Source organism: Staurois parvus, unplaced genomic scaffold (genome assembly GCF_062004578.1).
Source record: "Staurois parvus isolate SC_StPar_1 unplaced genomic scaffold, SC_StPar_1.0 ptg000195l, whole genome shotgun sequence".
Lineage (NCBI taxonomy): Eukaryota > Metazoa > Chordata > Amphibia > Anura > Ranidae > Staurois > Staurois parvus.
In genome coordinates, this window is record NW_028317991.1 from 8494945 (window position 1) to 8519717 (window position 24773).

At 43.4% G+C, this 24773-nt stretch overlaps 1 protein-coding gene across 2 annotated transcripts; it reads right to left on the reverse strand.

The window, feature by feature from the left end:
- Positions 1-5040: 5040 nt before the first annotated feature.
- Positions 5041-21723, reverse strand: LOC149461688 (carbonyl reductase [NADPH] 1-like). 2 transcript variants are annotated; one of them, XM_089677929.1, is made up of 3 exons: positions 21309-21718; positions 10542-10649; positions 5041-5706 (listed from the first exon to the last, which is right to left on the reverse strand). In XM_089677929.1, exons 1-3 carry the CDS (start codon positions 21595-21597, stop codon positions 5270-5272), a joined length of 834 nt encoding a protein of 277 aa, XP_089534055.1. In that variant the 5' UTR covers positions 21598-21718; the 3' UTR covers positions 5041-5269. The 2 variants fall into 2 exon arrangements, with proteins under 2 accessions (XP_089534055.1, XP_089534056.1); XM_089677930.1 differs by lacking the exon at positions 10542-10649 and having other exon boundaries at positions 21309-21723.
- Positions 21724-24773: the final 3050 nt, after the last annotated feature.

The window sequence follows — 24773 nt, forward strand, 5'->3', positions numbered from 1 at the left end:
CTGGATTCACCTTTAGGTATCTAGAGCAGAGAAAAAGGGAGTAACATCGACCAAAGGCATAATACTGTGTAAAGCCCTCCAGGTTAGCCAGATAGGCTGATTTGTTTTTTTAGGCAGAGGCTGAGTAGCAGCCTGGGATGAGTCAGCCTGGGATGAGTCAGCCTGTGAGTGAGGCAAGAGTTCACCAAGATCAGGTTAGGAGGCTCTATCAGGTCAGGGCTTCAGAAGCCCTCCCACCTCTCCAGAAACCTGAGAGTTTTCTGAAGGAAGAGTGGAGGAGGCTCACATCTACAAGTTTGAGGAACCCTGGCCAATCCCTTGCAGGAGGCTGGGCATGGTGTCCAGGGCAACCCTCAAAAGTGGCAGAGCCTGTGCAGCAGAGGTAGTGTGTTGGGTGGAAGATGGAGGGACGGTTGGAGTGTGGAGCCTGGGAGGGGGACCAGGAGAGGGATCTACCTACAGGCAGGAGCTGAAAGGAAGATCCCTCTGCCTAATCGTCCTCAGAGAGAGGACAGTCTGGGAAGCAGGAAGGAGTCAGCCAACATAAGGCTTGAAGGCAGCCACCAACCCACCAAGCTCACAGGAGAGACAGAGTGAGTAATCCTACACCCCCTGGGCTGGATAAGGGGAGAGGGCAGTCAGGTGGAAAACCCAACTAACTTCTCATCTAGGGCTGTTTTGATAAGTGGTAGTTTATGGGTCCCCTTGCCCAGGGAATACCCTCAGTGCAGCTGGGTTAAGAGGAGGATTGATCTGGGGTCTGAGGAGGTACTCCAGAGAGCTGGAATGCTCTTAGAAGAGAGACTATTTTGTCCATGTCTATACATTGTTTCCTTGGAGTCTACAGTTTCCTTGGGCTTCTGTATACCCCTAGACCCCATCCAAGTTTTTAACCCCTTAATAAAATACCAAAACCATGCTTGAGGACTGTTTACTGTCTCCAGTGTGCAAAGTAGGAAAGAAAACGTGTGTTGCTTGGCTGTGCAGAGCTTTAGGGGGACCCGAAACATAGCGACTCCTAAGGGGGTAGTGCTACAACTGTATCAAGAAAAAGAATTTCCATGGTTTAGGTGAGCTAAGGTGTACAAATATACTTCTGTTTTTTGTGTTTCACATTTAAAATGGAGATTTGTTGTGTTATAGGGAACATCTAAAAATACTAGTTATACCTAAGCAGTTTCACAACAGATTTACCTTTTGCCTGGAATTCCTCCTGAAAAATAGGCACTTCCTGTGCCTTGAGCCACATAGCTGTATATCTGCTACATCACACCTCTTTGAGGACAACAACGTCCTGGACCTCCTAGAGCAGGGGTTTCCAAACTGTGGCCTGCTGGCTGAATGTGGCCCTTTGCCTGCTTTTATCCGTCCCTTGGGACACTATACCTTCCACTGATGCGAGGCATTATACCTGCCACTGACCCCAATGATGGGACATTATTCCTTCCACTGACACTAGAGATGGGGAACACATTTTTCTACTGGCACCAATTATGGGACACTATTCCTCCCACTGACACCAACAATGAAGCACTATACCTCCCACTGACACCAGCAATGGGGCACCATACCTCCAACTGACACCAATGATGGGGCACTTTACTTCCTAATGACACTAACAATGGGGCTCTACACCTCCCATCAACACCAATGATGGGCCCTATGCCTACCACTGACACCAGCAATGGGACACTATACCTCCCACCAATACCAGCAATGGGGTAATCTTTTTTTACTCCCACTGACCACCAGGCCAGCTTACACCCACCAATGCCAGGGCATTTTCTACTCCCACTGGCCACATTCCAGCCCCCTCCAGTTTGATGGCAACTAAACTGGCTCTTTATTTTCAAAGTTTGGAGACCCCTGTCCTAGAGCATAGTGCAGGACCAAAATTAACCACAGAAAGGTCTGCATGAATCAGAATCAGTCTCCATGAACCTCTTTTAGGTTGAAAAAAACCCTCAAATGGGCTTTAGCATCAAAAAATGTTGTTAGAAACCCCTTAAAAGTTCATCCAGACCTGCTATTTGAATGGAATCCCAGAGTATTAAATATGTTTCATTACCATATGTATACTTTTTCCAGAAGGAAAGCCATATTCAAAGAATCCTGTTTGTTTGAGGAAAATTTTCCATGCTGCTTCAATTTCTTGTTGTTGAGAGTGATGATTGATTTGACCCCACTAACTATTATACCTCATGCACACAGGACGTTTTAAAAACGTTGCTCCTCTTGGCAGCAGCTTTTTGGCAGAAAAAAATGCCTGACGCTTGTAAAAGTGTCTAATGCTTTTACAAGCATTTAAGCACGTTTAGAGGCATCAAGCGCTTGGGCATTAATTCATTTAATTGGCCAAAATAATAATTTATTCTGGGATATTAATTAACGCTCAACCACTAAACGCGCCTATCATTAACACTCGTTTAGACACATTTGGCATTTTTTCTGCCAAAACGCTGCTGCTCCTGGATGCACTTGCAGTGGCGTTTTTATTACATCTTCTAAAAGCCCCTGCCACTAAAAGCTTCTAAAATTCTATGTGTGCATAGACACAGCATAACATGGAGGGGTGTTTGGAAGCTGGAAAAAAAAAACACCTGTCTCCCCTAAAAGTGACTGCAAAAACACCCTGTGTGCATGAGGTCTTAGAAAAATGAATGTTTCAAAAATAGAAATTTTTCAATGAAAATTCTAATTACGGTATGTATGGCCAGCTTAGTTCTCAGTATAAGGTGCTATGCTGCATGTACAATACCATATCACCTCTTTTGCATTTTGGAAGTGCTCCTGGGCATTTATTCTTTTTGACCAAGCACAATAGTCAACGTTTTATGTCTGTTAAACATCTAAATGTCATTGAATTGAATCCACCATGCAGAAACGGTAGAATTTTAGGGTATACGGTCAGTTTTTAATTTTTAAAAACCTGCCATAGAACTAGGTTGTTTTGATTAGTATGCACTACACTGAATATCCTGTTTTCTCAGCACGCCTCTGTGAGTGCAAACAAGTTCTGCCTTCACCCTGGGACTGCTCTGTGCTATCACACTTGTTGCTGGTTGTCAGCATGACTAAGCTGTTTTATACTTTTATCATGAAAAATAATCTCTTTCCATTTTAATCAGCTTAGTTTCACAGTGAATTTATTGACATCTGCAGCCCTTTAGTTAAACAAAGCGTCAGGAATTATAGGCATCTTGAATGTCAAAAAATGTGACCGTAGAAAGAGGTTTTGTACAGATAACACCAATATGACATCTAAGATGTAATTGCAAACATTTAAAAATAAAGTCCAAGGTCACCTGCTATCGTATGCTTGTCACATATGAACTACAGTACATACCAGGGGCGGACTGACCATTTGGAAACTCAAGGCACTGCCCGAGAGCCCGGGGTCAGTAGGGGGCCCCATGAGATGCCCCTGGTACCTTTTTCATAGGCTTTTTTGAGTTTGGGCAAGGACACAGGGGCCCCATGATCTCCTATTGCCCGGGGACACCATGAGTTGTCAGTCCACCCCTGGTACATACCCAGAACATGTTTCATAAAAGGGGATATAGGCATTTTTTATATGGTAAACAGAAGCTGTTCAATAACTATTAGCATCAATTAAAGATACAGTCTGCGCAACACTAACCATTATGCCTTTAAGTAAATCTAAATCCAAGAACAAAAATATAATACACTGCTCAAAAAAATTAAAGGAAGACTTTTTAACCAGAGTATAGCATCAAGTCAATTAAACTCCTGGTCAGTTAAGTAGCAGAGGGGGTTGGTAATCAGTTTCAGCTACTTTGGTGTTAATGAAATTAACAACAGGTGCACTAGATGGGCAACAATGAGAAGACCCCCAAAACAGGAATAGTTTTATCGGAGGAGGCCACTGACATTTTTTTCCCTACTCATATTTTCTGACTTTTTTTCACTAGTTTTGCATTTGGCTAGGGTCAGTGTCACTGTTGGTAGCATGAGGCGATACCTGGACCCTACAGAGGTTGCACAGGCAGTCCAACTCCTCCAGGATGGCACATCAATACGTGCCATTGCCAGAAGGTTTGCTGTGTCTCCCAGCACAGTTTCAAGAGCCTGGAGGAGATTCCAGGAGACAGGCAGTTCTTCTAAGAGAACTAGACAGGGCCGTAGAAGGTCCTTAACCCTTTGAGGACCAAGGGATGTATTTGTCCCATGTTTTTAATTGCGTGTATCATCTGATTAAGAACTTAAAACTCTTTTTTTTTTTGGTTTGAGTCAAAATATTAGTTGTTATCAACAAACAACAAATGGGTCTAGCTTTTTGCCAATTATTTCATGAAATGGCTTAGTTACAGCAACTGAAGTGTACGAACTTTAAAAACAAAACAATTGATTCTTTTGGCGTTCCAAAATCTTACGGTCCTCATCAGCATAACCGGTATCTGCTCCTTTGTGCAAGGAGGAACAGGATGAGCACTGCCAGAGCCCTACAAAATGACCTCCAGCAGACAACTGGTGTGCATGTTTCTGACCAAACAATCAGAAATAGACTCATAAGGGTGGCCTGAGGGCCAGAAGTCCTCTAGTGGGCCCTGTGCTCACTGCCCGGCACCATAGAGCGGGATTGGCATTTGTCATTAAACACCAGAATTGGCAGGTCCGCCACTGGCACCCTGTGCTTTTCACAGATAAGAGCAGGTTCACCCTGAGCACATGTGACAGACGTGAAAGGGTCTGCAGAAGCCATAGAGAACGTTATGCTGATTGTAACATCGCTCAGTATGACCATTTTGGTGGTGGATCAGTAATGGTCTGGGGAGGCATATCCATGGAGGGACGCACAGACCTCTGCAGGCTAGACAATGGCACCCTGACTGCCATTAGGTATTGGGTTGAAATCCTTGGACCCATTGTCAGACCCTACGCTGGTGCAGTGGGTCCTGGGTTCCTCCTGGTGCACGGCAATGCTTCATGTGGTCAAGGTGTTCTGGTGTGGTTTCAACATCCTGTTGTGAGGTTATTACCCTGCTTAACTTTGTATTACAAGAAACACTGAGAATAAGATGAGATGTTTACTAGATCAAAGTTTATTGCAGATAAAAAAAGGTTTCATCAATTTTCACTAGATTACGTATGTTCCACAATTTCACAAATTAGAGGCTATGTGAGTGACAATAGACAGGACATCTTCTAACTTTCTCTAAACAATGATAACTGGAACCCAACAAGTATTTATTATTAATAAGTCCCATCACTATGTTACATAGAGTTACTTTAGCATTGTCCATCATTGTCACCAAGTTACAATTTTCTTCTCGCTAACCAGCTCCCCATATGGTGAAGCTGAATCAAGAGGTAGAAGAGCTAAATAGGTTGGGGTCTCGGCTCCTTCATCTGGAGACTTGGGAGCCTTGGGACCAGCCATATCAGTCCTCACCCAACCCGGACAGCAGGCATTCAGGACGATGCCCTCTCCTTTCCGGGTCTCTTTAAGCTGTCGAGCTTGGATCCTGGATAACACAGTTACTCCTATTTTGGATGTCCCATAAGCACTGTCTGCCCATCCTTGGTCTTTGTGGATTCCCTTCTTGGCATCTTCCACAAACTTCTCCATCAGTTTCACTAACTCTTCCTCAGTGATGATGTCACTGCGGAATTTTTCCTGCAGTTCAGGGCTGCACTTTGCAAGAGACATAGAACTCATCATGCTGGAAACATTGACAACTCGCCCTGAAACAGAACAAAAGTCTTTGACTGGTAATGAAAACAAGGTTTTTAGATAACACAATCAGTTTTAAAGCTAAACTCCAGCTGGAAAAAAACACCCTTGCAGTTGTGGCCCCCACTGCAAGGGTTAGATGCTTGTTAAGTCTATGGGGTACAGGAATAGGGAGTAATATTTACCTTATTCCTGACTCCAACAGACTTTCTCCATTCATGTATCCAGCACTGCTGCCTCTCTAAGGTGCTCTCAACCATGGTCGCATGCTTGCCTCCTCTGCATACAAGCGGGATCAATATCCCTGCACTGTACATGATGATGCTAACAGCCTGGGGCACCATCAAGAAAAGGACAGTCGTAAAGCTGGCCAGAGTAGGCAGTAAGGCACGTAATACAGCTTTTTCAGATACCTTTACAAATATCGAGCATCTAATTCTTGCCGTTCGGGAAGACCCCACTGCAAGGGTGTTTTTTTTTTACAATCCCAGAGTTCAGCTTTAATCTACACAAGGGCAAATTAATGAACAATTTAGAAACCACTGAGACCAAACTTGGCTACATATTTAAGGAGCTAGCTAACTTAGGCGCACAGGGACTATAAATGTTGAAATTACACTCCCCTAGCCAGGATTAAGAACTGGGCCTTGATATTCCACTGTTAAATGATATCAGGTGGGGTTTGACACCAGCAGTAAGACTGTCACTTTTTGGGGAAAAAATACTATTAGAAACACTAAATAAAATGGTTACCTTACAGTCCTGTTCAAATGTTGTATTTGCTTTTCTTCATTTAAAAATGTATACCCCATGTCACTTTTCAAAGTGACTCCAAAGCCTCCATGGAGGTCTATAACAATGCTCACTTACAGCACCTGAAGCTTTTGAGGGACTTTCATTCAGCTTTAGCTTTGCTTTGTTTTGAAGTTATTGCAGATTGCAATTATCTTAGGATGCACTGCAAACCAACAATCAAACAAGAAAGATGTTACTTTCAGTTCACGTGTATATATTCTGGAAGTGTCTGGTGAAGATATCACATCTGGTGTGCAGCGTGGAGTAGCAGGAAGGTGAGGGTCCAGACTGGAGAGGACCAATTAGCAGATGGCACATGTGGTGTACAACATGGGAATGCTATAGCAGAAGGTGAGCGGGGATTGGAGAGAGAGAGAACTGAGCAGCAGAGAATCAGCAGAGCTGGGGGACCTGAGCAGGGGAAACTAGAAGATGTCACATGTGGTGAGCAACTTGGAAGCAATATAGCGGAAAGTGAGCTGGGATTGGAGAATGGGAGGATCAGTAAACCAGAGGATCAGCAGAGCTGGGGGTTACTGCTGGGTGAGGGATTAGCAGAGCTGGGGGTTACTACTGAGCAGTAGATCAACAGAGCTGGGGGTACTACTGAGCAGGGGATCAAAAGAACTAGGGGTACTACTGAGTAGGGGATCAAAAGAACTGGGGGTACTACTGAGTAGGGGATCTGCTGAACAAGGGTACTAATACACTGGGGATCTACTGAACAAGGGCACTAATACACTGGGTATCCACTGAACAGGGGTACTAATGAGCTGGGGATCTGCTGGGTGGGGGTACTAATGAGCTGGGGTTCTACTGAGCCCATTTATAACAAATAGAAAAACAACACACACACAGGGCATCTGCCAAGTTTCATTAAAACTTCAAAAAAGCATCACCAAAGCATCACAGAAGTATCAAAAACACATCAAAAAAGCATGTTGAAGTGGTAGACACTTTAATGTGTGTTAAAGTCAAAGAAAGTGCAAATGAGCCCTATGAAAGGTACCCTGAGGCACCACAAATTGCAGTAGATCAGTACTGTTGTTACACTGGGCACATTTAAGGCCAGATCAGGTTTACTGTAATTTGGGTCAATTCCTACAAGACATACAGTAATCATATCACAATCCTGCTGTTCTCTTTAACTTGCTGATGACACTGAGCCCCAGCAACGGGCAGTTTGTGGTTCCAGTGGCCACCAGAAGACAATTGTCCACAGCATATGCCCATCGGATATTAGCCCCCTGCATACAATCCCACCACTGTGGGACAATGTGGTCTCTGGTTCTTTTTGTGATCCTGTGCCCAGCCTGTTCTACCCTTAGCCCTGCCAGTCTGGTTCCTGCCCAGTATCCTATTCTAGGCTCTGTATGGCATGTATATAATTTATTCTTGTTTGCTTCTGTATTTGCCCCATTGTGATTATTCTTGATAGTTTCATTGCTTATCTGGTTATATATAATTTGCTCACCATTACTCCTACTGTGGGTATATTTGAAATGTTTTACTATAAAACATTCTTACATTGTGTCTCTTAAGGTTCTCATTTATTCAAGTCATGGTATCATCATCCTCATCTCAAAATATCACCCAGACCATCCTCTTCGCACCACACAAGACCTCCTGCCCTCTAGCTCTCTTGTCACCTCCTCCCATGTTTGTATCCAGGACTTCTCCAGAGCCTCTCCCTCCCTCTAGCACTTCCTACATTAGTCCATCTGACTCTCTCCTACTTTGTCCACCATCAGGCGATCCCTGAAAACTCATCTCTTAAGAGAAGCCTATCCCTCCTCTATCTAAATTTCTCCATCAACTTATCCCCCGCAATTTTTACCTTTTTCTATCACTTGCCTCTACTTTTAGATTTTAAGCTCTCTTGACCAGAGCCCTTTTAACCCCCTAGTAATAAATTGTATTGTAACTTCACTGTCGCCCTTTCTTTTGTTAAGTACTGTACAAACTGTTGACACTATAAAAAAATCTTGTATAATAATGTTATAGTATAACTAAAGGCAATTTATTTTAGTTTTGGATAGAGTGGAGAAGGATTAGAACCCCTGTGAGTTTTTATTGCTGTCTGTGCCCCCATTAGAGAGATTCACCCTCTCTATTTGCCCTGTTTTCCATTAACACTGAAAGTAAAAGAGAATGCCAAATTTTGGGTTGTCCCCAGAAAAGTAATAGAAAGGAAATCTTCCAATGAGGACACTAGTTCTGGTGATCTGGGGGCCCCAAGGGATTCCCTTAATTTATCGGGATTTCCTCTCACTTCCTGTTTGGCTATGGGGTAATCTCCACAATGGGACACATGGCAAAAAAAATCTTCTCGTTCTATCCAAAAAAAAATAAAAGAAAACGTTTTGCCTATAGTTCTACTTTAATAATAAAGGTATACTAGTGAACTTGCTACATAATGTTTTGTTACTCGTCTTAGTAGCCTTCTCTGCTCTGATGATTGTCATATATCTACCCCACCATTAATAATTACATGGTAAATGCAAACGCCTAAATCAAATCACTATAAAATGTGTCATGGCATACATTGCATAAGATGGGAGGTGTGGAAGTAACATCATTATTTGTGGGCTACCTTGCACATAACCTGGAATCCAAGTTCTGTTTTGCTAGTTAACTAATTGCCGACCGCAGATAGCCGGCGATCTCCGTGATCGCTGTGTCCTACGGACACAGCTGATCACGTGACGTGGTAAAAGGCCAATCACAGCGGCCATTTCCCACGTGATCAGCCGTGTCCAATGACATGCTGATCACCGGGAAAATGCAAATGCCGGTTCTCGGCTGCACTTTCCTCACGCTGTCAGATCGTGAGGAAAGTACTGCCGAAAACCGGCAGTTGCCAGAGCGGGGATCGGCACCGATCATCAGGGTCACTGATCATCAGTGCCCTGATGATCGGTGCCCAGCAGTGCCACACACAAGTTCCGCCCACCTGTGCCCAGCAGTGCACCCACCTGTGCCCAGCAATGCACCCACCTGTGCCCAGCAGTGCGCCCACCTGTGCCCAGCAATGCACCCACCTGTGTCACCCAGCAGTGTCACCACCTGTGCCCAGAAGTGCCACCTACCTGTGCCCAGTAGTGCCACCCACCTGTGCCCACCCACCTGTGCCCACCAGTGCCACCCACCAGTGCCCATCAGTGCAGCCCAGCAGTGCTGCCAGTCAGTGCCACCAGTCAGTGCCCAGCGGTTGTGCCAGTCAGTGCCCAGCAGTGCCGCCAGTCAGAAGTGCCACCTACCTGTGCCCAGTAGTGCCACCCACCTGTGCCCACCCACCTGTGCCCACCAGTGCCACCCACCAGTGCCCATCAGTGCAGCCCAGCAGTGTTGCCAGTCAGTGCCACCAGTCAGTGCCCAGCAGTGATGTCAGTCAGTGCTATCTATCAGTGCTGTCTATCAGTACCCATTATCAGTGTCGCCTATCAGTGCCACCAATCAGTGCCGCATATCAGTGCCACCTATCCGTGACACCTCCTTAGTGCTGCCTATCAGTGCCGCCTATCCGTGCCACCTCATTAGTGCCACCTATCAGTGCCGCCTATCAGTGCCCTTCAGTGCTACCTATCAGTGCCCATCAGTGCCGCCTATCAGTGTCCATCAGTGCTGCCTCATCAACGCACATCAGTGAAGGAGAAAAATTACCTGTTTGAAAAATTTTATAATAGAAACAAAAAACTTTTTTTTTTTTTCAAAATTTTTTGCAAATTTTTTTGCTTATAGCACAAAAAGTAAAGTGCCCAGCAGCGATGAAATACCACCAGAAGAAAGCACTATTTGTGAGAAAAAAATGATAAAAATTTCATATGGGTACAATCTTGAATGACCGCGCAATTGTCATTCAAAGTGCGACAGTGCTGAAAGCTGAAAATTGGCCTGGTAAATAAGGGGGTATAAGTGCCCGGTAGGCAAGTGGTTAACATGTCTGGTCATATCGAATACACTAAATTCGGACACAGAGTCTTCCGACATCTTGGCTTGCCTGCTGCCATCTACACACCTCTACAACCTGACGAGATAGCATATAACTTACCATTTGGTTTAATAAGTGGCAGCAGCTCGTGGCAAACATCTCTTGTGGCAAAGAAGTTGGTCTTCAGTGTCACTTCAGCTTGGGTACCAAATGGGGTTGTGTCAGCAGCTGGAAATTTGAGAATGAGAAGTGGATTAGAAAATAGACCTCGCAGTACTAAGCACTTAAAGGAAATGTTCGCCTTCATAACATCTGTGTAGAGCTTTTGGTTCCATCCTCATCTTCACCGTTATAGTTGAGTACCTATATATCCATCAGGGCCAGATCTAGGGGGGTGCTGGGGCAGATCTTGGGGGGTGCTGGGGTGGGTTGTGCCCCCCCCAATCTCTGACAGTGCATCTATGAGCTAGCCTTATGGTGGCAATTGATGTAAGAGAGCATGCTGATACAGACAGTTAATGTACGGAGCACTCTGATTGGGACAGTCCATGTAAGGGGGCACTGTGATGGGACTTACTTGAAGTAAGGGAGGGGGCACTCTGATTGGGGAAATCCATGTAAGGGATCACTGTGTTTGGGGATACCTGATGTAAAGGGGCACTCTTATTTGGACATCTGATGTAAGGGGCACTCTGATTGGGTAACTGATAATATGTTAGGGGGTACTTTAATGGGAACAGTTAATGTAAGGGTTACATTGATGGGGACACGTAATGTAAAGGGGCACTCTGTTGGGGACACTGGATGCAAGGGGGCACTCTGATGGGACATTAGTTTTAAGAGGCATTTCAATGGGGACAGTTGATGTAAGGGGGGACTCTGATGGGGACACATGATGTAAGGGTGTACCCTGATTGGGACCCTGATGAAAGGAGACACTCTGATGGGGACTCTGGCATAAGGGGGTACTCTGATGTGGACCCTGATGTAAGGAGGAACTCTGTTGGGGACACGTGATGTAATGGGGTACTCTGATCGGGACCCTGATGTAAGGTGGTACTCCGATGGGGACCATGATGTAAGGTGGTACTCCGATGGGGACCATGATGTAAGCTGGTACTCCGATGGGGACCATGTTGTAAGGGGGGGCTCTCTGGTGGAGACTCTGATGAGGACTCCTGATGTAAAGGAGGACTCTGATAAGGACACCTAATAAGGGGGCAGGGCACACATTCTGTTTTATCACCCTAATCTAAGGACAGCCTAATACATACTAGTGTTTCCCAGGTCGTGACTCTGTGTGACAGACTGTCAGTGACTCACACAGCGTTGACATTGTGCCCCCTGACTCTTCTTTACTGCACCCCCAGATCAGATCAGGCTATCCAACTGTTACTGGTTGAGTGATCTATATATGATTGTTAATGGCATCTGACAAAACTGGTCCTGTGGTGTATCCATGTGCTTATTTGGTTTGGCTTTGTTGGAGACACTAGACTGTTAGATGTCTTCAGGGAAAGGACTGACACTAATGGTTCCATGTACTCCGTACAGTCGCTGTGTTGTATGTTGATAACTTAAAAATACAGAAAATAAATCCCTTCTCATGTGTGTTCCCCCTGCTCCGGAACTCCGTACTAAATTATTTTTCATATTCTCCTGTTTTTGAGAGAACTGCAACTTTATGTAAACCCATCAAAAACCAGGGCAATGCAAAGCATACATGCCCTGAAGAAGTCAATGGACACATACTGGAGAGTGCAAAATCTGGTGCAACTCTGCATTGTAGCCAATCAGCTTCCAGGTTTTATTGTCAAAGCTTAATTGGACAAGCTGAAGTTAGAAGCTGATTGGCTGCCATTCACAGCTGCACCAGATTCGAAATGCTCCAGTTTTAGTAAATCTCCACCAATGTGTAGGACTTTATCTAGTTGACATCATCATATGGGGAGGAGCTTGGCATGCACTAGGATCTGCTAGATAGGGGCATTGATTACTGCCAGTGCTGTCTTTGGTGTGCACAACCGGAGATCACTTGTACATGTGATTGATGTGTGAGTGGTTTCATCTTTATTTCAATAACGTTGTTAGCTTAAGGATAGCACTATGGGATCTCTCTGTACTTTTGTTCTGGGCTGTTAATACACCAAGACATGATCCTGCAAGTGCTATTTTCTGGCTAATATTTAACCCCTGAGGGGAACAAGTGCTATTTTGCTCTTATTATATACAGTAAATCACGGCTTGACAAATCCCAGGAGACAGGTCACCATGGTGACTAGAAATTGCATCATGGTGCTTGGGTTCACACATATGTGTACTGAAATCGCAATGTAATTGCAGTTTCTGTGCAATTTCGGTACAGGTGCGATCTTGCTGTCTCTCTCTCTCTCTCTCTCTCTCTCTCTCTCTCTCTCCACAACTGCCTCCCATTGACACCCAATGCAAAATCACATTCCATTGACTTCAGTGCAAAATCACGTCCCATTGACGTTAACGCAAAATCGCGTACCATTGACTTTAATGCAAAAAAGCTTCCCATTGACTTCAATGCAAAAATGGATCTTATTATCTTCAATGCAAAATCACCTCCCATTGACTTAAACCCCTTCGTGCCAACGCCTCCAGGCCCTTTAAGGGGTTTCTGACACCGAGAGGCGGGTCGGGGTTTAGGGTCATGTCACGGCAGTCACATGATCGGAAAGGTCCAGATTGCAAGCAGAGATCGGGACCTTTCCATGGGACACTGATATGTGCTGGGAGCAGCACATGTTTGTTTACAAATGGTACGCACATTTGCGGCCCCTCGGCATCAAGGCCCAGTTGCCAAGAGGCTGCATATTTGCATATGCTCAGTGTGAAGAGGTTAATGCAAAAACGTCTCCCATTGACTTCAATGCAAAAATGCCTCCCATTGACTTCAATGCAAAAATGCCTCCCATTGACTTCAATGCAAAAACGCCACCTATTGACTTCAATGCAGAAATGCCTCCCATTGACTTCAATGCAGAAACTCCTGTCAATAGCAATCCTATGTGAACACTTACCTAGATGCCACTGTAATCTATCACTTGCAAGTCTGGAACGCACTTGATACAAACTCCCACAGGGCCCTTTTCATAATGGCACTCAAAACGCAATGCATGTGGATTACATCTGTGTGAACCATCTGAACAGAAACACATAATATCTAGCCTGTCATGTGAATCTGTGAGTTTGAAAATGCATCCAGAATTGCATATATGTGAACCAGGGCGGCTCCATTCACACCCGGGCATTTTGGGATCGCTGCAGAATACATTTACAGGTGCCATTATTTTCAATGGCGCCTAGAACATGGTGCGGTTTTGCCATGATTGTTGTGAAATTGCATTGCTTGAAGCTTGTCAACCAAAAGTTGCCTTCCCCCGGGCGCTGACAACCCACGCTATGCTAAAAAAACTGGCTCCTAACTTTTTTTTAGCTGGTCCCTAGATTTAAAGCAAATTTGTCAAGTCCTGCAGTATATGAAGTCCATAGCTGTTCTGTTTCAATGCCATTTTATGCATTCAAATACCTTCATAGACCCAGGCTGTCTATATAGTATTGCCACCTGCTGATATGGCAGGATCCATAAACACCTTAACTCTTCAATAAAGAAGCCCATGGGTTATGTAATTTTTTTACCACCCGTGGTGGAAGGAAAGAAATTTGCTTGATTCAGGCATCAACACAGTGTTGATGGGGGAATCCCTCAGTAGTACTACTGTGTTCTGCCGGCGGGGAGCACAGGGAGCCTTACCTGCTGGCTATAGCCACCAGCAGTGATCACATTAAAGAAATCCAACATGTTATTTGTACTGAAGGCTAGTGTTGAACCGGCTGAGATTCGATCCATCTATGGCCGGCTTTAAACACAGAAGTTTAATTTAATGCCATATTACTTCAGATAATTGCAGAACAGATCATGGTTTCCAGTCTTTGAAGTGTACGAAGATAATGACTTTCCTAAGTGCTGTCTCCGTGAAGTAGAGAGAACATGGAAGAAACTGGAAAGGTCCAGCTAAAACTAAATTAATTAGCACTAAACAGCAGGAGAGGACAGAAGAAGATAATAAATCACATAGTTACCACTTGCCAACCACAGATAGCCGAATGATGGCTTCACCGTGGCCGGACAGTTCTGGTAGGGTGTCATATGACATCCTCCCAGAATGCGTCCTCCTATGGACACAGCTGATCACGTGATGTGGTAAAAGGCCAATCACAGCAGCCTTTTACCACGTGATTAGCCATGCCCAATGATACAGCAGATCAGCGGTAAATGCAGTTGCCGGTTACAGCTGTCAAAGAGTGAGGAAAATACTGCCGATAACTGGCAATTGTCAGAGGGCGGAGCAGCACTGATCATCAGGGCACTGATGATCAGTGCCCTGATGATCAGTGTCCAGCAGTGCCACCCACCATTGCCACCCACCTGTGCCCAGCAGTGCTACCCACAAGTGCCCAGCAGTGCCACCCACCTGTGCCCATCAGTGCCTAGTAGTGCCACCCACCTGTGCCCAGCAGTACCACCGATCAGTGCTGCCCATCAGTGCTGCCCAGCAGTGCCACCCATCAGTGCCCAGCTGTGCCGCCAGTCAGTGCCCAGCAGTGTTGCCAGTCAGTGCCACCCATCAGTGCTGCCCATCAGTGCTGCCTATCAGTGCCCATCAGTGCTGCCTATCAGTGCCCATCATTGTTGAATATCAGTGCAGCATCATCAGTGCCGCCTCATCAGTGCCAGCTCATCAATGTCGCCTATCTGTGCCACCTATCAGTGCTGCTTATCCATGCCACCTCATCAGTGCCACCTATCAGCGTCACCTATCAGTGCCCATCAGTGCTGCCTATCATTGCCACCTATCAGTGCAGCCTCATCAACGCACATCAGTGAAGCAGAAAAATGACCTGTTTGCAAAATTTTATTTTAGAAAAAAAAGAAAACCCTTTTTTCTTCAAAATTTTTGCTCTTTTTTTGTTTATAGCACAAAAAATAAAACACCCAGCGGTGAGTAAATATCACCAAAAGAAAGCTCTATGTGTGTGAAACAAATGAGAAAAATTTCATATGGGTACAATGTTGCATGACTGCGCAATTGTCATTCAAAGTGCGACAGCGCTGAAAGCTGAAAATTGGCCTGGACAGAAGGGGGTACAAGTGCCCGGTAGGCAAGTGGTTAAACAAGTTGTAGTAGCCTGAAGCTGTCAGCATACTACAGAACAATAGTAACTTAATGCAGTTCAACACAACACAGAAAAAATACACGTGAGACAGAACAATCACCAGTCATAGACAGAACGTAATTTCAGTCCATCCATGGGCAGGCTGGTTGTAATAAAGATGATCCATTAATCGACTTCAGCACAACCAGCCTGTAGCTTTTTTTTTTTTTTTTTGCCTGATCACTGTTAGTGGCTATAATCCTACCAGTGATCATTGTATTCTCCCGGAGGGGAAGACTCCCCATACTCCCTATACTCCCTACCGGCAGAAGATAATACCAGGAAAATGGGAAAAGTGGAGGTGGTACACCTTGGTGCACAAGAAGATCTGAAGTGAATATGGTGTTTGAGGAAATCATGATTGCAAAGATCTAGGAGTGGTGATTCAGCTGTGAACTGTTTGACACAGACTACTTTGTACTTACTATTGCACTTTGCACATTGACTGTGGAGTGTATATTATAGCATATTTTTGATAATCAGCAACTTTGGGACACTTTGTCTTTTGGTGGTATAGCATATGGATTGAATGCACTATTATCTGTATAGTATATTTTCGTGCTGCACTCAATTTAGATATTTTTTTTATTTCAATCACTTTTATTGGTATCATACCATAGAAAGTAAATTATAGAGTATTCCGTATATCAATATATCTACAAAGATATACAGTATCAAGAACTGGTATTTCATAGGCTTGTTAAACAATAACAAAATCCTGTAATTATTAGTCTAGAAGTTTGAGGTATTACAGTTTATGCAAATTATCACTTTCTAGATCACTCAAAGGAGGGGAAGGCTGTAAAAGGTATGATAAAGTTATATAAGTATAAAAGAAAGTAATAAACCCATGACATGTATTCTCATAGAAAGAGCGTTAAGGATATGCAAGGAGAAGAAATAAAAGCAACAAACTGGGTGCAAAAGGTGAAGATTTCAAAAAGCCCATTCATGAACCACCTTTTCATCGAATTGATACAGGAACATTGGTATGGGGGAGCCAACCTTCCCATGTGGAGTGAAACATATTAGATTTATTTTATCTACAAGTGATCAATCTCGAGTACATGCATTGTAAGTTGACCCTATGGACAATGTCAGGTGTCAGGTGACCTTCGTTGATAAGATATTGATGGCCTAGAAGCATTGTGTCACCTTAGTCCGGTAGGTATGGAGGTGCAGCTTGATTCCCATATTCAATAGTGTTAATTGGGGAGTAGGGGGATTTAGAATATCTCTAATTTCAGGGTAAATACGACATTCTAAATGCTCTTACTGCTTCTACAGGCTCTTAATACATGGAGAACAGGACCCGTTCGGTCACAATTTTCCAACATTGTAAGGAATGCAACAAGAAAACAACGCTTGTATGGATTACCAAAGGTGAGGTCTCGGTGCACAAGCTATGAGTGTCTTCCATATACCCAAACTGTATAATAATCATAACTAGGCATCCGGCACCTCGAGGCATCCACATCCGGAAATTCTTTTCTTTGCTACAGGGTGATTGCAAAGGGAAAATCTTGTGCATTTTGACCCAAAGCCTTAGGCCCCATACACACAATGAGAATATCGCACGAACGATCGGCCGTTTTTTTTTTCGCCTGCTAGTCTCACATTGAAAGTGAAAAGGTTACTAAAGATACGAAAATTCTGTGAAAAAAAAGAAATTCGAAAGTGATGTCATGTATTTGTATTGTATTTTCAGATGACTACTGTACTGATTAAATGAAAATCGTACGATCTGGTATCATACGAGAAACATTTTTGCGCTTGTCCCTTCAGATATTGTCGTCCGAATTTTCGTGATCGGCTCTCAAAAGCTGTGTACTAACGATCCGATTATCGGACGATCGGTCCTCGTACGAAAATTTTCATATGATTTTCTTATAGTGTGTACGGGGCATTAGTCATAGCCAATGACTACGACTGGGGCTTAGCGCTGAAATGTGTAATCTTTTCTCTTTGTAATCACCCTGTAGCAAATAAAATAATTTTCGCATATTGATGCCTTGAGTTGCCTACTTTTTTTTTTCTTCTCAAAGAAGTTTTATTGAGAAAAACATAGGAAGAACATTTACAGGTTCCAGAGTAAAAACATTATTGAATATACAGAGATAAACTCCATCAAACACCAAATCCATAACACTGTATGTAAGTCCAGTAGCATTGTCTTTCAATGGTAGCCGAGGACAAAATACAATCAACTACACATACATACCAGAGATACAGCAATTTAAATATTTCACAATAGTCTGTCTAAAATTAGATCTGTTGGGGGCAACCCAGGTGTGTCCAACCCCGGGGACTATATATTGTTACATTTACTAGGACACCCTCTATGTTGGTAGATATATTTTTCAAGACGCAGCGTGTCACCTACTTGAGTAACCCACTTTTTCAGACTGGGTGTGTCTGCTGACTTCCAGTGTCTAAGAATTCGTTTCCGGGATTGAAAGAGAGCCCTAGCAATCATCTGTTTAGATAGGTTGAGTTGCCTACTTTGGCTATTGTGAGGAAAGGTCTGAGGAAAATTTGGAGAAACTGTAAGGGGTCAGATACCTTCTCCATAGAATTTTCTTGAAGACCTCCCAGTGGTCTATGTATCCAGACAAGGATAAGTTCACCTTAATGGCTGTCTCTCCATAAAATTCGATTTTAATTCCTCCTCCCATATACACATTGAGGGCAAATTGATTTGTCTTTAAAATTGTAGTTTACACATTGCAGTGCTGGCCGGCCTGATTATATAGGGAGGTGGAGTGCAGCACGGAAGTTTTATTTTGCAATTCATTGAATGAAAAAAAAACCCCCATAATGCAAGTAAGAGAATCTCAACCTTTCGGGACACAGTGGATGAGAGGTAAATCCTTTTGACCTATGTCTAGCAGAATGCTCCCTCTGAACAGGGTCTGTATCTAATACACCGGCTCTCATATGACTTGATTCTTTGTACACTAACAAAGGCACTTCAAAGGATGTGTTATCTACCAAGCACCCCAACACCAGCATCACATGGACCTCTCATTCTAATGCCTTGGAGCTTGACTCAGGAGGTAAGAGACCTCAGACCATCCACACAGGTTGACACATGCAACTTGACACATGGTTAGCATCCTACAGTACGGTGAGCGTTGTCACACCAGGTCAGGAATTGTGTTACTGGCTGGATCATCAGGTGAAAATAAGACTCGAAAAAAGTAGCACCCACCACATTCTAAAGCTGGCCATACATTATACAATTTTCTTATTCAATTTCCTTTAGATTTACCTTCAACTATGTAGTGCAATGACCTGCCTGACTGCATACAAATTGAAAGTGACTTCATATTATATGGTTTTGGTAAATCTAGAGGAAATTTGTACAAGAAAACTATACACTCACTGGCCACTTTATTAGGTATACCTTGCTAGTCCTGGGTTGGACCTCCTTTTGCCTTCAGAACTGCCTTAACCATTTCCATACCGGGCAATTTTACCCCTTCCTGCCCAGGCCAGTTTTCACGTTTCAGCGCTCTCACACTTTGAATGACAATTGCGCGGTCATACAACATTGTACCCAAACTAAAATTTTATCATTTTCTTCACACAACTAGAGCTTTCTTTTGGTGGTATTTAATCACCACTGGGGTTTTTATTTTTTGCTAAATTAACAAAAAAAGACCGAAAATTTTGAAAAAAAACACGTTTTTCTTTGTTTCTGTTATAAAAGTTTGTAAATAAATAAGTGTTCTTTATAAATTTAGGCCAAGATGTATTCTGGTACATGTCTTTGGTGAAAATAACCCAAATCAGGATGTATTTTTTAGTTTGTAGGAAAGTTATAGAGTTCACAAACTATGGGATAGATCTGAAAATTGATCAATCCTGAAGTACTGACAGCCAATCTAAATTCTTGAGGTCCAAGAATGTCAGAATAGTACAGATATCCCCCAAATGACCCCTTTTTGCAGAGTAGACAGTCCGACGTACTTCATAAGTTTTTTGAAGTTGTATTTTTTTTGTCATAATTTTTCGGAAAATTAAAAAATTAAAAAAATTATTTTCACTATTTTTTTTTACATACTGTCACCAGTGCAGTATAGCGTCATCATATAACTGGCATGGCGGTGATCAGGGACACTGACTGGTGACAGTATGAAAAAAAATATATATATTTTTTATTTTTTTATTATTTTTAATTTTTTATTACATTTTTTTTTTATTTTTTTTTAAGATTTTTTTTTTTATATTTTACTATGACCAAAGTAGTACAATGTTACCATAGTAACTTTGTACTACTTTGGGGAAGTGATCAGTATTTTTTTTTTTTTTACACAATTTGCTTATAGCAAAGAATTACTTTGCTATAAGCAAGCATTTACCTGAATGAAATCGATTCATTCTGGGTTTTCTTTTTTTGTGCTTAGCTTTGATTTGGCCACAGCTAATCACATGACATGTGCATGTGACCTGCTGTGACCATTCACAGCTAGGCACTAGTATACAATGGATGGCATGAATGAATCCATCCATTGTATACAACTGTCATGTGACCTGCTGTGATTGGTCACAGCAGGTCACATGGCACAGGTAACGGGGGCCGGTACTCAGATCTGTCATCGGCCGTGTCCGAGGTACACGGCCGGTGACAGATCGCGCCGCTGCGCGGCTCTGCAACCGCGCGAACTGCGCATGTGCGGGAGCAAGCCACATGGCGTGCACCCGGAATGGTGAAGCATTTTTGCCGCCGCCAAACGGCTATAGGCCGGGCAGCTAATGGTTAACTCTTCGTGGCATAGATTCAACAAGGTATTGGAAACATTCCTCAGAGATATTAATCTATATTGACATGAGTTACTGTTGCCTTTCTATCATCTCAAACCAGTCTGCCCATTCTCCTCTGACCTCTAACATCAACAAGGCATTTTCATCCAAACAACTGTCGCTCACGGGATATTTTCTATTTTTTTAACCATTCTCTGTAAACCCTAGAGATGGTTGTACATGAAAATTCCAGTAGATCAGCATTTTTTTAAATACTCAGACCAGCCCATCTGGCACCATGCCACATTCAAAGTCACTTAAATCTCCTTTCTTCCCCATTCTGATGCTCAGTTTGAACTTCAACAAATCATCTTCACCACGTCTAGATGCCTAAATGCATTGAGTTGCTGCCATGTGATTGGCTGATTAGCAATTTGTGTTACCAAGCAATTGAACAGGTGTACCTAATAAAGTGGCCAGTGAGTATATAATGTATAGGTAGCCTAGAGACTCAATGTTTGTTCTTGGGTTTAGACATGAGTATATAATGTATAGGTAGCCATAGATTCAATGTTTGTTCTTGGGTTTAGACATCTAAAGTACAAATGTTCCTTTTGTGCTGTATATCCTGGTCCAATTCTATCCGCCAACCTTTGGGAACACATTGTTAATTTAAAAGGTAAGCTAAATAAATTGAGTATTGGGCAAATCTCATCATTTCGGCTGAAAATGTTTGATTCTGAATATGTGCGTTCTGATATCTGATCTGCAGAGAATTGTGAAAGTCATGAACCCCCTGGCAATTACATTTCTTTAACTCAATCACCATTGCAGTTTAAATAGGAAAATTGGAAGCTCACAACACACCTATGCCATTCTTCAAATTTAAGGACTTACCTTTGAATGCAATGCCGGCATTATTGATCAGCACATCCAGCCCCCCGTACTTATCCTTTAGGAAGTCCCGCAGAGCCCGGATGCTGTTCAGGTCATTGATGTCCAGCTGGTGGAATAACGGGGACAATCCTTCCTTCTCCTTCAGCTCCTGCACAGCTTTTGCTCCCAGCTGAGTGTTCCTGGCTGTCAGATAGACATCCCCCTGGAACTGCTTACACAGAGCTCTGACTATGGCCAGGCCTATCCCTTTATTGCCTCCTGTGACCACTGCCACCCGCACTCCAGACATATTGGCAGTCACTGTGAAGGACAAAGCAAACTAATAGCACAGTGTCAACTGCATGTGATATTTAAGATGAAGGCTCCACCCCAGGCATGTAAGATAGGAAGATCAGATTCTGTTACTGTAACCAAGCACTACATAGACACTTCATGCAGCTTTATGGTAACACACTTGTACTGCCATCTAGTGCTGAAATAGTAAACTGTTGGAAATTACAGTAATGTTTTTCTCTTGATTATAAAATAATTTTTTGAACATGTTCTGATATAAATGTTCGAAAAAACATTATTTGTCCTTCTAAAGGGCCAGACTAACTATGGTTGGCAACATTCCTACTTCATTGCAAGAGACATGTTTGGAAGTTTAGTGATTATCAGTAGGGCTGAGGTTCAGGTTCGATGATACCATGAGTAAAGGCAAATCCTGCATGTTTACGATTTCCATTTCTGGCAAATTAAAGTGATTCTAAAGGCTTTTTAAAAAAAAAACAAAAAAAAAACATGTCTATACTTACCCGCTGTGTGCAGTGGTTTTGCAAAGAGCAGCCTACATTGTAAGCTCTAAGGAGCGGGGCCCTCTGTTTCCTCTTGTACCAAATTGTATTGTAACTGTTATGTATATTTTAATTAATGTGATTCTTGTGAGCTACTATGGTGTTGTCAGGGATGCGGGTGTGACCAGAAGTGTGTGGACTGACACAGGGAAACGCAAGCTTCAGATACGATAAATAATATAATTTATTGAGGCTAACAATACAAACATAAACGCAGTGCACCAAACCCCAAGCTAACACAAATACATACAACAAGGTGAAACAAACCCAAACCTAAACTGATACAGATACACAGGTACATACACATATAGAGCACAACGTAGTCAGGCAGGCCGGGTCGATAACTATCGGGCAGGTAGGTACAGGAGGAGCAGGCAGAGAGTAGTCGGGTCACGAGCCGGGTACAGCAACTAACGGACAGGTAGGTACAGGGGGTCAGGCAGAAAATGGTCAGGGTCACAAGCCAGGGATCAAACAGAAGTCAGCAGAGGTCAGGATCAGGCAGGGTCGGCAACAAGTCAGGCAGAAACAGGAACAGAAATGCAGGTTACAAGATACAGGGGCCCATGGAAAAACACACACCAAGGCACAGACTGCAGGTCTGGCCATCCCTTAAATATACCACCTGCAATCAGCCCCAGGTGATGGCTAATTGCCAAAGTGAACCTCTGGTTGTTGAGAGCACCCACTGGCCAGCCCTGGTACTGCAGCCCACAAGGCAGGTGAGTCCCACCACTATTGGCAAGTCCATTCCTGACAGGTGTATTTAAATAGAAGTGCAGCGCTAGATATAGTTAATAGATAAAATCATGAAATAATGTCCCATATATGTTAAAACATGTATAATATAATAAAACAGTTCATAAATAAATAATCCACTAGATGTAGCCGTATGCCAGGAGAAGCTTTGTCAGGAACATGTGATAAAAGTGCGCACTCACCGGATGCGCTATAATCAAGCGCGTGTAATCAATATCCACTCGGATCCTTAGAAAGGTGGAGAAGGTGAGCATCCATCTGGAGGTAAGTGATCCTCGTATTCTGTCTCAGTGGTATACGGTGAAGGCTTCTAGATCCAGAGATCCCCTTCAGGTTGAATGGGTGCATGTACTGGATACAGAGCTCCCTCACTCTGGTGGTGGTTAGTGGTGAGATGTCCTGGAATTCAATTAGGTCCAATGGGAGCCAAAAACGGTGCTCATAGAGTAGTAAGGTTAAAGACTTTATTCCAAAAAGGTACAGTATAAAACAGGGTAGTAAACACTCCCAATGTATAAATAATAGATGCAGAGTAGTACTGACCCTAAATAAAAATGGCCGCCGGGCCTCCTCGTGGCTTCGGGGTGGCTGTGACATCACACTCTTTTGGCTCCTCCTAAGGCCTTTTGTGCAATGCACATCATCAGAGGGGAGGTCAACATTATTTCATGATTTTATCTATTAACTATATCTAGCGCTGCACTTCTATTTAAGTTTCTATGTTGAAGGTTTGCTGAGATTACCTTGAGTGCACTAGCTGCAGGTTTTGGAGCGCTCACTTTCTATTGATTTATCTACTATGGTGTATTACTTTAGGTGAAATGTATTAGGACTCAGTCACTTGATATATTTTATTTAATTAATTCATTTAATATATGTATATTATTATTATACAGTATTTATAAAGCGCCGATATTTTGCTCAGCGCTGTACATTACAAAGGGGGACAGAACATGTGACAGAACAATAACAATACAATGCAAAACATGAGGGGATTGAGGGCCCTGCTCCTTGGAGCTTACAATCTAGGAATTCAATATACTGACACCACGGGTTTTTGTAAATGTTATTTATACCTTCATTTTGTAAAGCGCTGTGCAAACTGTTGGCGCTGTATAAATCCTGTATAATAATATAATAATTATAATAATCCACCTCTTCTTGGGTCCCACGCCAGCGCTCCTGGCCCCTTCCTCCTGTCAGGAGCCCCCCACAGCAAGCAGCTTTTTATGGGGGCACCCGCTGCTCCATTTATCCATTTACACAAGGAACCGTGGCTTGGCTTTGCCCCCCTCTCTCTTCTCATTGGCTCACTGGTTATGACTGACAGCAGTGGGAGCCAATGGCTTCTGGTTCTGTCTCAGCCAATGAGGAAAGGGAGTCCCGGGATAGCCGAGACTTCAGTGCACATCGCTGGATCGAGGTGGCTTAGGTGAGTATCAGGGGGGCTGCTGCACAGAGAAAGTTTTTTACATAGAATGCATGAAGGTAAAAAAACTTGAGCCTTTTGAACCACTTTAAAGAGTATGTTACCCCAACATTTCATATTCCTTATATGTGCCTGTTGTTCCATGTACTTGTATGCAAAAGTTTTCTGTTCTCTTTGTATTGCTTTCTCTGTGTGAAATCCCTGGTGTTCCTGCCAGTCCCTCTGCTTTCCCAATAAAAACTGACCACACTAGGCGGGAGAGCACAGTCTGGTCAGTTCTATAGCTTTGCTGGGAACTCAGCCTGTTGCCCTCCAGTGATCAAACGTCTGCTGACACCCCCCTCCTCCTGCACAGCCATTAACTGGGAAGATCAGTGCGCTGCTGTTTCTCCTCCACCACGCAGCCCAGAACTGAGGGTATGTGATCATTTATACTAAATT

What these genes read in the sequence shown, in the direction of transcription:
- LOC149461688 (XM_089677929.1), bottom strand. Translation starts at nt 21,597, where the DNA reads ATGTCTGGAGTGCGGGTGGCAGTGGTCACAGGAGGCAATAAAGGGATA. An exon ending in TGCCGGCATTGCATTCAAAG is followed by an intron (nt 10,650 to 21,308) that starts GTAAGTCCTTAA and finishes TCAAATTTCCAG; the next exon opens with CTGCTGACACAACCCCATTT. An exon ending in GCCACTTATTAAACCAAATG is followed by an intron (nt 5,707 to 10,541) that starts GTAAGTTATATG and finishes GTTCTGTTTCAG; the next exon opens with GGCGAGTTGTCAATGTTTCC.